The 16,181-nt window shown below is 36.5% G+C and overlaps 1 protein-coding gene across 1 annotated transcript in view; it reads right to left on the reverse strand.

The window, feature by feature from the left end:
• CTNNA3 (catenin alpha 3) overlaps positions 1 to 16,181 on the reverse strand; it is a 367,000-nt gene that overhangs the window by 92,213 nt on the left and 258,606 nt on the right. The window contains 1 exon segment of the mRNA XM_065746949.1: positions 15,773 to 15,929. Coding sequence (XP_065603021.1) covers positions 15,773 to 15,929 — 157 coding nt within the window.

Here is a 16,181-nt window from a genome sequence, read left to right on the forward strand (position 1 = left end):
GTGGATGGCTCCCCCTAACAAAGACACTAAAGTTCTTCAGGATCTATCACTAGCTATTCGAGTCACTGCAGATGACCCTTGAAAGGAGAGAGTAATAATTCTACAATGAATCATTTTACCTTGTACATTTTCAGATACTTCATCTGGTAGTATAAAACATTATCTTCATTTTTGTTCAGAGGAAATACTTATTTAAGTTTGCTTTTCTTTTTCCAGAGTTTGCCTTAGGGTGAACAAAGTATTGATTGAGTTGGCAGCCTCTCCTTGAGGTTTGCTTTCATTCACATATGCAAAAATGACTACAAAACATTAGGTTATATAATCTAGAAACAAACAAACAAAACAGCAATAAACCCACCAGAGTACTATCAGAAGAAAATACTTGAAAATAAAAAATATTTCTTAAAGACTATGTCTATTAATTAAAGAACTGGCATCCCAAAATGATCAGCTTAACTGATTTAAGAAGTTTTCAGATTGCAGAAAATTTCTCTCTCTGCAAGAGTGAAAACCTTGTACCAAACATTAATCCTTTCCAGAATTTTCTTCCTTTACATCTTTCATTTTAACATCATCTCAGTAAGATGTGGATGGCTTAAGATGCTTTAAGCTTGTATTTCAGTCTTTGTTGTCACTTTTATTGGGTTCCCATTCAGCATCCTGATGTATGCCAGGATATTGTGAAAATGAAGGATGCACTGTTGAAAACTCAGCACATTAACTACTTCTGCCTTTCTACAGCCTTACATGAGTCAGGCTCTGAGGTCTCTGAAGCCAAGAAGCACACTGCAAAATCATACAACCATGCATATGCATAGAAAAAAAAAAAATCAGTGAATGAAAGGCAGATGAAAAGTAGATAAAAATCATGGACATCTCAACGGGCAAGAAACAAAGAGATGCAAAAAATAAAAATTAAAAAAAACGAAAATGAAAACTTTCTCAGCTGGGTAGAGGTCACTTCTCTAACTACACAGTCCTTGTCTCCATAGGTCTACAAGATTAAGGACGCTTTCCTGAAGAAACAAGCAGTGGTGATATGGACTCAGGATAACTCTTTCCCCACATCATCAGTTGGCCTTCTCATCTTAAATACACCTTTCATAGGTCATCTGAGAGAAAGGATATATTCAAGGAGCAATTCACCTCATCTTGTTTCATAAATGTGTTCAGTTGAAATAGGTCTCAGAAGTGCTCTATTCCCTCCTTTAGCTATAAAAAGTGGCTGAAAATACTTAGCTCAATTTTGATTCTGAAAGTAAAAGAAAATGTTTCATACTCCAATTATTCATGACAATACAGGAGGAAACAGAATTTTTTTTATGTTAGTACTCAGTAGCATGATGATTTTCTAGGACAAGAACAGAAAAATGAATTGAAAACTGTAGCAGGACACGAAAGTGGAGGCAGTAAAAGAAATCTAGCACTCAAGCATGTAAACAGCCTCTTTTATTCAAACTATGAACCTGTGTAACTATATTAACAACAAAACTTTCTCAAAATGGTTTTCTTTTCACCAAAATAACTATAACCAACATTCAGTAAAAATTTACCAAAGCTGTAATTTCCCTTCCTAAGAAAACATCATCAAAAACTTCAGCTTCTCAAAGAGCAACAAAATAAAGACTTTCAATCTTAATTTGATTTCTAAATCATGGCAACTCGTGAAAACACTGAGTATAAGGCCCACTCATCTATATTAAACAGTACTGAACTACAACACCTTTTTCTTTCTCTTTGTCCCAGTCACTGCAGGACTTTTCTGCTAATGTTACAATATTCTCCACAGAAGTCTTATGGTGCGTTTCTATTTCTGATATCTGATCACAAATGTGGTGACTGACAGACATCCCCCACTTCCTCCTCTATAGCAAATAGCACTTTAACTGACTTATACTTCAGAAACAGCTTTACTATACTGCCCCAAATAGTATCAGCACCATTGAAATACATTTATACCTAATACGATGTTTCCACGCAGATCCAAGAAAAGATTATTTAATAAGCATATATATGACTGATCTCTGCCACTAGAAATTTAAATGAGCAAAGCATGTTGGCACTAATAGATTAAACGACTCTGGTTTCATCCTTCTTTACAGAGATGTGAGGCTAATGAATGATAATAGCTGAAATGAAATAGATCAGAAAACAAAAAACTACCAAGAAAATTGTGAAGATAATGGCATGCACAAGAAAGAGAGGCTGTGAAATCTCTGACCTCACAGCCCAGCTATAAGTAGGAGGATGAACTAGACTCTGATGTTCCATCCATCCTGAATGACTGTAGAGAAAATAGAGTAAGAACTTTCAGCCAAAAAGGGCAAGGGCTAAAGGTGACATATCCGAGCTCTATACACCTCTGAAACAGACTTATTTGCACCATCAAGTCCTTTTTACAGGTTTGGTCATAAAGTTCATCAGAACCTGTCTGCTTAATTCTTTTCCTCTCAGTTATCTTAAACATAATAAGTACTTTTCACACTCTTCTTTAAATACTGGGTAATGAAGAACTACTTACCTTCCAAAATCAGCTTTTATTTTACTTAGAACATGTCATCCCTTGGATGAAATACATACAACAATCATTTTCGTTCATTCTGGGCCTGACCTCTTTACTTCAATGGCAGTGTATATCCAAAGCATTTATTACTTTCCTCATAACATTACCTTCTCAAAAAAAAAAAAAAATAAGTACTACAGCTTACATTTTTGCTATCTTTAGGCAAAAATTCTGGAAGGGTTCTTTTTCCAACAAATGAGCTACAAAATGGGATGGGAGAATTAAGACTTCTCCCCATCCACTTTCTCATTTGTGTGGTGAGGTGTGGGAGATTATGTGGTTGTTTTTTTTTTTCCCACCATTCATTCTTACTAGTTTTTAAGCAGTCTATAAGATCTGTCTGGGAAAGAGTTCTTAAATACAGGAAAGCATCCTCTTTCTGCAAAGGAGAATGTCACACAATACACTCCCCATAAGCCTTTGCTCAGTTTTTTGTAACCCAATTGTCCCTTCCAAAGACAGAGTTGCTTAGCAAGTTGATGAATTTAAAGTAGATACATACTACCAAGAAAAAATATATATATATTCTCAATGCTAGGAAAGAAGAGATTCAATTTTCCTTACCATTTGCTGAAAAGAGAAGAGCTGAAGTCTGCAGTTTTATTTCCTCAGATGAAAAATGACTTGGCCCTAAACAAGGCATAAATAAACCTGTTTTCTTCTGCCCTTCCATGGCTAGGAAATAGAACATTCATAGTTTCTTTCTAAATTCAACATCCAAAATCCAAATCTAACTGAAATATTACATAACTTCCTTGTTTTAAGAGAGATTGCCATTAAGTTCTTATTAAACCAAAAAAATCCTCAAGTCTAAAAAATGACAAAAGTAATGTTTTCTGAGTATTGGGAGTTATATATATATATCTGAGTTATCTAAAAGAATTAATTAAAAATCTCACATGAAAATGTATCACTCATTTTGTTCTGCCAGGAGACTTCTGTACTACTTGCTTTACAATATACATAACATACATAGCAGATCACATACATAGCAGATCATGTTATGTTAAATGTTAAAAAACTATTTTAGTTATGTCAATAAATTATTTTTCAATTGTCACTTTTTGATAATTGTTCAGGTAAAAACACTGACTTTACCATAATAATCTCTTGTAACAGCTTTTTTTATGCTATGCTGAACGTCATACAAGCATGTACTAATTTGTTTTACATCACAGCCAACACGCTGAAATAATTTTAACAGATGCAAAATAATTAATTGGCAAGATAAGATCTGCGGTACAAAAGTCCTAAATCTCTCTAAAAAAAATGATCAATTCTAAGCTTTCACAAGTTTGTACATTTTTCTGACAACAGTATTAACATACACTCACTTTCTGAATGTATCCTTTTCCATTAGTGACCACCTTTCCAAGTACCTGCAGAAAGAAAAGCTAGCTTCTCAGTACATCAGCTAGTCCCCAGAAACGTAAGCTTAAGGATCATCTACCAGGCAACAAAGTTACTGTAGCACACTTTTGCCTCCTCTAATGGAGTAAGCTACAGGAGCTCACACAGACCCTCTGTGTAAGGCTGTGCAGTACAATTAAAAGGCACAAAATGAGGATAACAAAATGATACTGGCAAACAGCTTCAAATTGTGAGACAACAGAACTAACTGACAAAGAGAAATAACAAGGTAAACAAGGCTAGCAATTCAAAATTTTAAAAACCAGAACAGATTAATACTTTTTGTCTTTAACAGCATCCAGTAAATAACAGATCAAAAATACAAATACCCACAGTGTGCTTAACACTTGATCTGTCACACACAGAAAAAACGTAAGTTTTAAAGGAGTAAGAAAAATATTCCTGGCCCATCTATTTATTTCAATCATTCTACAAAACCCCCTCTTGTCATATAACCTAAGCATATCATCCAAAACAAATTCGGTAATAATACCTCACCAGCCTTGCCTGGAAGGCCAAGCCTGGATATTAGAGCATGTCCATGGGAAAAACAGAGGTGCTACCAATGCTGTGGTCTTGCTTTCCTTCAGCTTTTATCTGAAACTTATTGACATCCTTTTGGTAAGGCAAAATATATTAAATTCCATGTCCATTACTATGCTACTTTCGAAGTCTGCCTTTTAGAACAGAATCAATTTGTCTCACTGACAAAGTCAAAGGAAGCATCACTGCCCAATTAGTTGGTAAACAACAATATTAAGAGAGTTTTTGATATTTCATATGAATATTTTAATAAAATGAAAATCACTTCAACGATAACACCTTTTTTATTTTATCAAATTCCCCGCCACCACCACTTATCAACATGTCACTGAAGAAGAGAACTGATTGATCGATGTATTGATATACAACAGAAAAAAACCTATCCAGCATGAGTTTACTTGTTAGTGGCCACATTAAATATGATGACCACAAGAAATCTGCAATAAAGAGTTTCACTTTTGCTTCTTCATTCTTTCTTCCTTCTCCTTTCTTCAATCATATCCCTCTAGCTACATCGCTCTAAATAGAAAATCTAAGTTCAGTATACTACCTTTCATATATGAAGCTTATATTGAATTGAATGACTGAAACATTTATACTGTGCTATAGTGTTTACATTTTTCAGTGCATCTCATAAGAAACCTGACTTGGCCACTTCTTTTCTAATTACAGCATTTCTTAGGGACACTGACATACCACTACATACAGTGTATAAACATGACATCTGTTTTGGGTTTCTGGTTTTGTTTTCTTTTTTTTCTTTTCAGGGTAGGGAAGCATGATGTGACAAGGCATAAAATAGAGAAAGGAACAAAAATAATTTTACATCTGGAAAAGGCCATTTTTTGGAGGCACACACACACAGATCACGAAGCTCAAAGATGTGCACACAGTGCCATCTGTATGAACTGTATCCTCAAAAAGTGTTCTTATGTGTATGCATGTATGTATACATTAAACATTTATCCTGGCATTCCACAACTATTCAAAAGCACAATTTCTACACTTACAGTAGTAATATTGCAGTCAGAAATAATGCCAAGAAAACAGTAAAACATTTTCATCTGATACTGTATTGTGATTCTAGAGAAAATGTAGATATTTCAGCACGCTGAAGAGGAACTGTGTCTCATTGTTGCAGTCAGGTTCCAAAGTAACGCAATCATTGGTTTAACACACTGCACACAACAGAGAGCCATGTTGTTTGTATTTTTTCCCTTTTGTTGTTGCTGGCTTCTTTTTGGTCTGGTGAGAGGTTGTATTTTTGGGCATCTGTTTTTAAAATATCACATATCACATGTCTGGGACTAAGTTAAAAACATCTCATACTCACTAGCAATAGATGTTTTGGACACACAAGTCACACTTCGTGGAGTCTACAAATTCAACTAGGGACGTCCACCTATTTTTCACTCAAGAGTTGGTTTATTTCCTGACATGCTAAGGTTTCCCACATTTAAGGAAAAAAAGAAAACAACAACGTGTCCTACCCAGATGCTGTTCCAGAGAGCAGGCTGCTTTCAAGTCAACAGAGAAAAACTCATTAGTATCTTACTGCTCGTCATTAAAGGGACCTTAACAGAGCGCATCCTGTTCAGCAATGTTTTTTCTTAGCTTGTGCATTTCTGTAGATATTTTCTAATGTTGCTTTTTTGAAAAACAACAAAAAAGAAAGAACCAGGGGTTTGACATGCTACACATAAGCCTGGGTGTCTTTCAGTAGCAAAGGCACAGCTCCTAGGTTTCAGTGCTACAACACTTCTTTGCACTGAGATCTGCTTATCTCTTAGATAATAGTTTTTGCATTATGTCCTGGAAACAAGAAAGTCTGGTATTGTGTACCACTGTAGCATCATCACTTTAAACTCTTAATGTCACTGATCAAAAATCTTTATCTTTTGGTTGTGCTTATTTAATAGCTTTTTTTTTTTTTTAAGAATATTCATCTGTTTCCAGTAGATCTCATTACAAAAAGCAAGCATATTCCCTCAAAGCTACATAGAAACATTAAAAGCTACTGCCACAGCTGCAGCTGGAAAGATATTAGTAACCAAGTTGTTAGGAAATAAGCATACGAAAAAATTAATCTCAAACGGTATCAAATTTATCCATCTTACACCATGCTCCAAGGACTGCCTGAAAATCTGAATTTGGACAGAACAAACATGAACTGAATTCCAAATGCATCAGCCCTCAAAATTCTGGAAGATAACATCATCTGTTTGCAGAGGTTGTGATAAGAAATGAATCTTGCAGAAACCCATGGGTCTCAGCACATTCAGTAAAACACTGGTGGGAACTGAGTGTGGAATTTCAGTTTCTGGATTAAATAATACAAATGACTGAGTCTACTACTACTGAGATACTGCAGAACTGCACTATCTTGCCACTTATCTACCTAATTCCAGGATAATTTTTGGTATCTTCTCATTTTCTCTTGCCATCTAAAGATCTACAAGAAGTTCATGACTAGGACATCCATATAACATTAGTAGTTGATACAGAAAGTCTTGAATTAGAAAATATTGATTTCACACGGCAGGCTTCCACAGAACAACACTTAACAAAACAGGTTCCCAAAATCAGCTTGTGATTCTGATTCTACTCAGTGCCTAGGTTATGGAACACTTAAATATGTGATCCATACAAATGCATCAATTATCTAAAATGTGCCACATCATTACACTGTTTGCCCTTGAGTCTAAGCAATCAGTGCCACAAAAGTAATTTGCATTTATGTTGGTGTACCAGAAACTGCATTCTAATTCTGGGGCAAGCACATGCATGAGAGCTGCTCTGAAAGTAATGCCTCCTACTTTATTACGTTAGTCCGTAGTATCAGAGGGTGCTGGTGATATGGTAGTAGAGAGAAATTTTCCCACCAGTATTCTGTTGTGTTTTGTTGTTGTATGATTGATGGCAGCAGAGGGGCACTCTGACAAAATGGTGTCTTACATGGAAGTGCATATGAAGCAAAGGTGTGGAACTGAATTACTCCATGCAGAAAAAAATGCACTCAGTGACATTCATCAATGCTTGATGAACATTTATGGATGTGAGCACAGTGCACCACAAGTGGGTGCTGTGTTTCAGCAGTGGTGACACCAACAGTGAATCAGCTTGACTGGTGTGGATTTTTACAAGCACGGCATACAGGCTCTTGTTCATCACCAGCAAAAATGCACAGCTAATGATGGTGACTATGCTGAAAACAGTTTTAAAACTGAGAATTTTCTCTTTCAGATGGTGGTTTTGTGCTCCATGTATCTGCTGCAGCGTCTATGGAAATAAATAGAAGGCATTACTTTCAGAATGAGCTTTTTTCACCAAAGGGAGGTAGAAAGCAACACTAAATAACAAAAAGGATACAGTGAATAGCAACAAGCTACCAGGAACAATATATTAATCCAAGATTACTAAAGGAAATGTAAATACAAATTATCATATCTCTTGTTTGGGCAAGCTGGTACCATGAACAGGAAGCATGTATGTTTTAGAATAGGTAATTCTTACCTGTCTTGAAGCACTTTACCGTCAGGCCCAACAAACTTGAGATAAAAAGAAATGAAACTAATTGCATAACCTACCTTCTGTTTGAGTACTGTTACTCCTTATGTGAGTGCATACATCTCTACATAGGTTTCTTACAGGCTTACTTTCCTTACAGGCTTACTTTCTTTCATGGCACAGTATGGTATTTTGCTAGGGCTTGTACAAAGAAGACAGAATGAAAATGACAAGAAGTCACCCTGTAAACATTATATTTAGTCCTAGGTGTCTGGAAAGCATCTTATTTTTTTATTTTTATCTCCATTGACATGCTGTCAGTAAATCTATAATCAGTAATTTTTGCAATGCATTCACCTATGAACTTGCAACATAGTAATAAAGTGAACCAGAACTTTGGACAGCTGATGAAAAACTAATTGCATCAAGAGAGATAAGCAAGCCAGAAATCCAATTCATTATTCCCTTACTCCTTGTCCAAGCATTTGCAGTATGTTTTTGCAGTTTATTTTGAGTGACTTCAACTGTCTAGCTTGTTATCTTAATGACTAACTACCAAAAGTAATTTGAAACATGAGCCTCATCAAGATCTAAAGTTCAGTGCTACAAGTACTTACAGAATGAAGCTTGGCCTTGAAATTCATTGCATTTGAGCATTATTAAGCAAGTGTTTTTTTATTTTTATTTTTTAAACATAAGAGAAGTTATAATGGGGTCACAGGGTTACAAGAAAGGTAATGACAACCCTCTCAACAAAGAAAATCACAGATGCCTTAGATCTCTTAATCTGCTGAGTCCATGCTAAGCTAAGTGGCATTTAAATATTATGTCTAGTTGCACAAGTTTTAAAAATAATCCTACACACAACATTTAAGGGAAGTATGTGTGCTCCAACAGAGCAGTGATGTCTGCAGCCATTGGTGAAAGAAAGTTGATGTCAAACCTGAATCTAGCCATAATGGAAAAGCCTTTAATGGTCCAAAATCATAGCTACATACAGACTTCTCTGTACTAAGTCACAGTTTTTGTTACAGTTTGAACTACAGACAAATATATTCACGTAGAATATCTGATACAGCACAAATATATTACATGCTTTCTATGACCTGCTTTTTAAGAAAAAAAAAAACTTGCATTATATTAACAGCTTTAGGTGTAAATTAAAAAAGAAAAAAAAAGCCATAATTAATAGAAACAGTTTCACCATTGCTGATGAGCATCATCTTCATTCATAAAATACCCATCTGCTCAATTACAACAGCCATAGGTAAAATCCAGCAACTGTAAGTTGACAGTAATTTGAGAGGAAAGAGCTTTACCCACAGTAATTCAATCATAGGCATACAAATGCGCAAATACGCAATGAGACCTGTAACTGCAGTGATGCATGACCTCAAGTGAACAGCCTTAAAGCTATTACCAATGGATTTGACTTGTTCTTTGTACTTCGTTATGCTGTAATACCAAAGTCACTGCAAGTATCTGTAGAAGCAAAGTTTAAAATGTTTCAATAGGCCTCACTCTCCCTACAATAAATCTGTCTGCTAGTAGATATAGGTTAGACTGCAAGTAGCTTATTCAGTGGTGTTCCTGAAAACTTACTGGCAGGCTCTGTGTAATCTGTACTGCAATGGAAGACTTCAATCATTACACTTCCTTTTTTAAGGCCAACAACCCGTGCCCACAGTACAGTCTTTAAAATTTGCATAAGATAAAGGCATAACCCCCCCCCCCCCCCCAAGCAAAAGGCAAAATCCTCAAAACAAAGAACTCACTAAAGACAGTAATCTGATTAGTCCAAATCACATCCAACTCTTTGTATGTGGCTTAAGAACAGCTGCAGATTTTGGCAGGCAAAAAAAAAAAATAGAAAAACATAAAAAGTTCTGCTCAGAGAAGTACCTGAACTGCAGTATCCTCAGTCTAGCACCTTCCTTAATGCAAACTCAGTGTAGGTGTTCACTGCGATAAAAGCTAGCATACCTTCCCATAACAACAAAACAGAATAAAAAAAGATTGGAAAAATGTAGAGATGTCACTTAGAGTTTCTGTTTGCAAGTGGTTACAGCGTTGCCTGCAATGTACTGGAAGGCTGCAGAATTTTTTTTCAAAGTGTCAAAAGATATGGGCTGGCTCAGTCCAGTTCTGTGACTAATGGGATGGAGAGACCCACAGACTCGTACTCTGAGATAGAGAGAAGGTGGGTGGGGAAAAGGCAGGGAGATGGGCATAAATACAAAACAGCAGCAATGAGCTATGGGAGAAAAAAACTAATTTAATAAATATGATAGCGAAAACCAAGATAACAATATAATTGGAATTGAAGCTAATAAATCAAATAAAATGAGAGAGGGAGTGTCCAGAACTGAAGCTTTACTGAATGTTGAAGGCAAGATGGCTGGGGACAAGCCATTAAAAGAAGGGACAATCTCATGACTCCTCACCAGTTTTATCTTTCCCTCTGAACAGAAAATGGAAACAGAATAGTGAAAGTCTTATGGGATTTGTAGTTGTTGTTCTCTTCTGAGAAACCTACCAGGAAGCTATGAACAGTTCATGGAACTGGAGCATTGACTCTTTAAGTCCCAGTGCACTACATGATGTTACGATGCAGAATACCAATAACAAATATCATAAACCCAGGACAGAAGGATAATGAAAATACAGGGAGGACAGATATTCTATATTTTTTAGAAAGAAAATGTCAAAGGAAAGAAAAGATTTCAGGATGGTAAAGGAAAGAAAGGGGAAATTTTCAGTGAAAATGCACTGGAATTCAGAAACAACATCAGACAAAATCAAATATAAAGTGGTTCCTAAACTTTGACACATTACAACATCAAAAAGGAAGTTCTATAATTTTGATTGAGTTTCAATAATTGTTGGTAAATAAAGTTTCCCAGCGTCATCTAAAACCTCCAGTAGAACTAGAGAGAAAATAACAAAAAACAGGATTTTACATAATTGGAGCAGTATTATTCAAAAGATTTCTAGACAATGTAGAGGTTCTCTCTCAATAAACTTCCAAATTAGTTTCAGCAATTCTGAATCTTCTACCATCTGCCTCTGTTTATGTATTTACAGCAACCACAACCATAAACAGCATCTGTATAAAGAGCTCTTGTCAGATGTAGGCTTCTCATCCTTGCAGCACCAATTTCTTAGACAAAAACAAAAATGAACAAATATCATCAAAACATCAAGATTTTGCAGACAACAACAACAAACAACCTAATGTGTATGATGCATTTTTTGCATTTTCCAGTAATGGAGCAATTACCATGAAATCTCACTCTTTCCAGACACTGATTGTGTGCAATGAAAGACAAAGGATGCCATGAAAACTAGAATCTCTATCTTGACAAGAGCAATTGACACTCGAAGAGCTGAAAAACCTATCATATCTAATCTCAACTCTCCTTCCAGTCTCCTTCTGTCCAGGATCTGTCACTAAATTCAAAACAATGTGCTTTTACACATTGACATTTTTGGATGGTTGGACTAGATGATCTTGTAGGTCCTTTCCAACCTTATGAACCTATGAACCTACCATTCAAATCCGCTGTCAGTTAACCAGGGGTAAATATTATCAATCATTGCATACATGCAAAACAACATTATTAAAATCACACCAAATAGAAAAACATAAGACGATTTAACAGCTTGCAAATGACTACACATGCCATACAGAGCTTGTCTACTGCACAACCATCTTATTTACAGACCACCGTTATATAAGAATTCCTGAAACTGTGCAATACTTCATATTTATGCAAAAATCGTTCAAAACAATGAATGATTTAAACACAACCTGACCCAACACAAAGACCAATGTAAATTTTAACACCTCCTTTCCCCTCACCCAACAATCCAATACCAGAAAAGTACATGAAGTTGAAAAAAAATTACATTTGCATATTTGTTTCACTGATGAATTGCGAAGAATGCTGTGAGACAAAGCACAAATCCTAAAAGAACTGTGACCTCTGGCTAGCAGATAGAATGAATAGAGAAGGGCAGGGTGAATTATGCTGATTACTTCTGATGCTGCATCCTTCTTTTCATCAGTCAACCTGAGGTGAAATCCCAAGCTATTTTTACCTTGAAGTTTGCTGATTTTCTTTCAAATGAGAAAAAGGATTTTTATACCAACTAAATAAATAAATAAAACAGATTTTTCTAGGAAGCATAAAGTATTTCTTGAGAACATCTTCAAACAATGTGACATTGGATAACGTTGAATACTGATTCAATATCAGAGTAGCCAACAACAGAGACAAGGGAGCATGTACTTCATTTCAAGAAGTATTTATTACAAAAATTACCAATGTAGTGGCATTGAACAGAATAATAAAAAAAAAAGAACAAAAAACCATATATCCTGAATTTGTGGAGACCATCCAGTGGATGCCAGCACAATGAGGTGGTGGGAAGTGTGTTTCATCAGTGAATAAGCTAGAGCATGTCACCTCCACTGGTGCAGATCTTTACAAGTGCGGCATGCAGGCTCTTGCACATTGCTGGCCAATATACATAGCTAATGGTGGGGTCTATGTTGAAAAACAGCTGAGAATTTACTGAGAATTTTCTCCATCAAATAAGTATTATTATGCCCTGAGTATCTGTTGCAGTTTCCACAGTAGTAAGTAGGAGGCATTGCTTTTGGAGCAACCAACATAGTTGGAAAAATTAAAATAGCAACAACAGGAGCATAAGTGAAAGTAATTGTGCTGACAGTCGACAGGGAGGAAGGCTATTAGACAGTTGAATTTAATTTGTACAACTGAACTTGAAATCTAAACATGATGCCACATTCCTGTTCAGGCAATCTGTGAAAGTAATTTCTTTGAGCACAGGGGATCCCTCCAACTCATGTGGGAAGAACCACATTCCTGAAGGGAGTCAGGAAAACTTCAACTTGGCACAGTGTCTACATAAACTGGAAGACCATTGTGAAAAGAGAAACCATCTACCCAGCAACCATTGATTTCCTTCACCTAACATGTATTTGAAACAAAGCTCCTGAAATCTCATAAACCTCCAAGCTGGACATGCCTGTGCAAGTACAGGAAAGCACAGTTATTTATGTGAAAGAGGAGTTTGACAAATACATATGTTTTATATGATAAAAATTTAGAAATATTTTTTAAAGTTTAGAAGGTCACTGAAAAAGAAAGCAGAAGCAGCTACCAGACTACAGGTCTAAGAATGATTCACATCCAAACATTCATGACTATAATGAAACACACATTATCACAAGCCCAGCTATTTATCACTCCTGAACAAAATGCAGTGATTAAAAGCATGGCTCCACAGATAAAGGGATTGCAGTGGGTATTGCTTACAATATTTTGACAGTCTCATAATGTACCTCCGTAGACAAACTAAAGTGATAGCATCTCAGTGGGTGGATGAAGCAGTGACCAGAACATCAGTCTCACAGAGAAGTCAGTAATTCAAAGTCAAACTAGAAGCTAGTTAAGGACAGCATACCTCCAGGAGGGGTTCAATACTCAGATACCATCTAATTCCTCCATTAACACTTTGGATAATGATACAGAATGCAGAATCAGCACATCTGCAGGTGACACCAGTTTGGCAGACCAAGTGGTATTCTGGAGGACAGGGTTGTCATTATGTGATAAATTGGATCAATGTGCCAACAAACATCTCAGGAACTTTGGTCAAAACCACTGCAGGGGCCTGTAACTGGGACACAACCCCGGGCACCAGTACAGCCTGCCTCCTACTGACTGGAGAAAAAGTAGCTTTGCAGAAGGTTACCTGGTAGTTCTGCTGCACAAGCTGGTGAGGTGACTGATGTAATAAAAGGTTTGAAGACACTGGACTGCATCAGCATGAGGACACCAGGAGGAGGAGGGAGAAATAAAAAAAAACACGTGGAAAAAAGGGAAGACTCCTCTCTCCTTGGCAATCTGAAGTACCAAGGTCTGAACAGTTTTAAATGTATAAAACATGCAGAGCAAAAGAGAGCTCAGTAAACTGAAGGAATCCAGCAAAGGATGGTTAGGAAAAGTGCAAGTTGTATGTCACAGGTTGAGTGAACTGCAAAAATGGATACTAAAGGGGAAGCTTATTTCTAGTCTTCCAGTACCATAAAGGAAGCTTTCCATAAACCAAGTCAGACTGTTTCTCAGGTGTGCACAGCAGCAGAGCAAGCGTCAAAAACATACACGCAGAAGAACATGGATGTGTTGGAGTGAGTGAGACCAGAGGAGTACCATGAAGATGGTGGAGTTACAGCATCAGTGCAATGAGAGCAACTGACATCATCTACCTGGACTTGTGCAAAGCATTCACACAGTGCCACCTGGCACTCTGGTAGAAAATTGGAGAAAAATTAATCTGACAGATAAAACCACTTGCTGGATAAGAAACTGGCTGGATGTTCTCACTCAGAGCTGTGGTAAGTGGTTCAGTGTCCAAGTGGAGACTGGTGACAAGTGGCAGGGATTGGTGCTGGGACCCACTGCTATTTAATATCTGTGTAGGTGACATGGACAGTGGGATCAAGTGCACTCTCAGCAAGTTTGCAGACAGCACAGAGCTGAGAGGTGCAGCTGATGCACTAGAGGGAAAAGAGAGACTTGAAGGTGGTTGCTTGTTTGGACAGGAGTGAATTTTCATTTTTAAGGAACAAGTAATGACTTGTGAAAATGAACTTAGTTCAGAGTTCACCGGCAGTGGTTTCAAACTATGGACTCCCGCAGAAAAGGAGGAAAAACAAAGGAATGCTTAAGGAAAAACAAAATTTAAATCACATTTAATGAAGATGACAAGTTTTTTTCCTGCCCATATTACTCTACAAGAAGTCAAACGCACAGAATTTTGCTCTCTGAAGTGCAGGACCTAGAACAGGTGTTTAGTAGCTACTGTTTCAATACCAAAAAGACATTATTTCAGAAGATACTGTCATTAAAGGTCTCTTCAGTAAATAAATTCTTAGGTATATTCCTCTTGACGAATTCAAGTAACTAACATTTTTGGAAATGCTACAATGCATCTCTTTTGTTTAAATGGTGTTTTTAAATGTATCAAAGAGAAAAAGTAGCCTGTGTGTTTTCTAATTCCATTGTCTATCACAGAAATTACTATAAAACCAGGTTTTACTTAATTTCATAAACCATATGCACATACAGGAAAACTCTGGAAGACTGGAAGCGTGATATCTGCACAGCTCAAGGAAGAGCCAAATTATCAAAACTGAGTACCACTTTTTTTTTCTTCCTGAACTCAAAAATCATCAATCACATAATCAAGTGTGCCCCAAAAAAGTTCCTGTTGGTATTATCTTTGTAAATTGCAACAGCTTTTAAGGCTTTCCAGCTTCTGAATACTAAATAACACTATTTTCCCTACTGTTACACTGTGAGGGAAGGGAAATGCCCAGACCATCTTCTCTTCTATATATATATACACACTGATATGTACTTCCTTTCACAGAACAAGACTTCAAACAGCACAGAGGATTTTACAAGTTAGAAGCAGATGAAATGGTAAGGTTGGATAAATGTATCTATTCTGCTTCACACCCCTACTGTTTGTTCAAATAACTTCTACGCCATACAGAGTAAAACCACTTACCATGCCGGGACATTTTAAACGTACAATAGGCTTCACAAAGCCTTACACAAACTGATCCTATTGGTTTCCAGTTGAAAAGTAACTCTCCTATGAAAAGCTTTTGAAGCATATAAAAGAATAATCTGATTCTAATAGTTATCATACCTGATACAGCAAGGAAATCATCAATACTTGTTATGTCATCCACTGCTTCAGTAAGAACTCGGATGTGATTCTCCCATATATTCCTATACATCTCCATGTTGTTCTTCACAACTTGACTTTTTGGTCTTGCAGAAAGAGCTAAAGCAGCATTAATAACCTGTGCAAAACAACCAACCAACAAAATAATTGTATCTTCTGAAATGTAGTTTACTCATAACTTAATACAGCAGAGCAGCAATTATGTTGATCGACTTTTATTTGCTGTAGGAATATCATCAGTTAGATGTTGCTTAGGCTAACCTCCTTTTTAGCCTCATAAAGTAAGAAGAGCTTGTTATGGAGCATCTTCACTGAAGGAGGTAGTATCAGCTTTTGTCACGTGAAAGCAACTGATTTTGCCAGACAACAA

This window comes from Cyrtonyx montezumae, unplaced genomic scaffold, assembly GCF_038088225.1.
Source record: "Cyrtonyx montezumae isolate F1298 unplaced genomic scaffold, pur_monq_1.0 scaffold_4, whole genome shotgun sequence".
NCBI classification, from domain to species: Eukaryota; Metazoa; Chordata; class Aves; order Galliformes; family Odontophoridae; genus Cyrtonyx; species Cyrtonyx montezumae.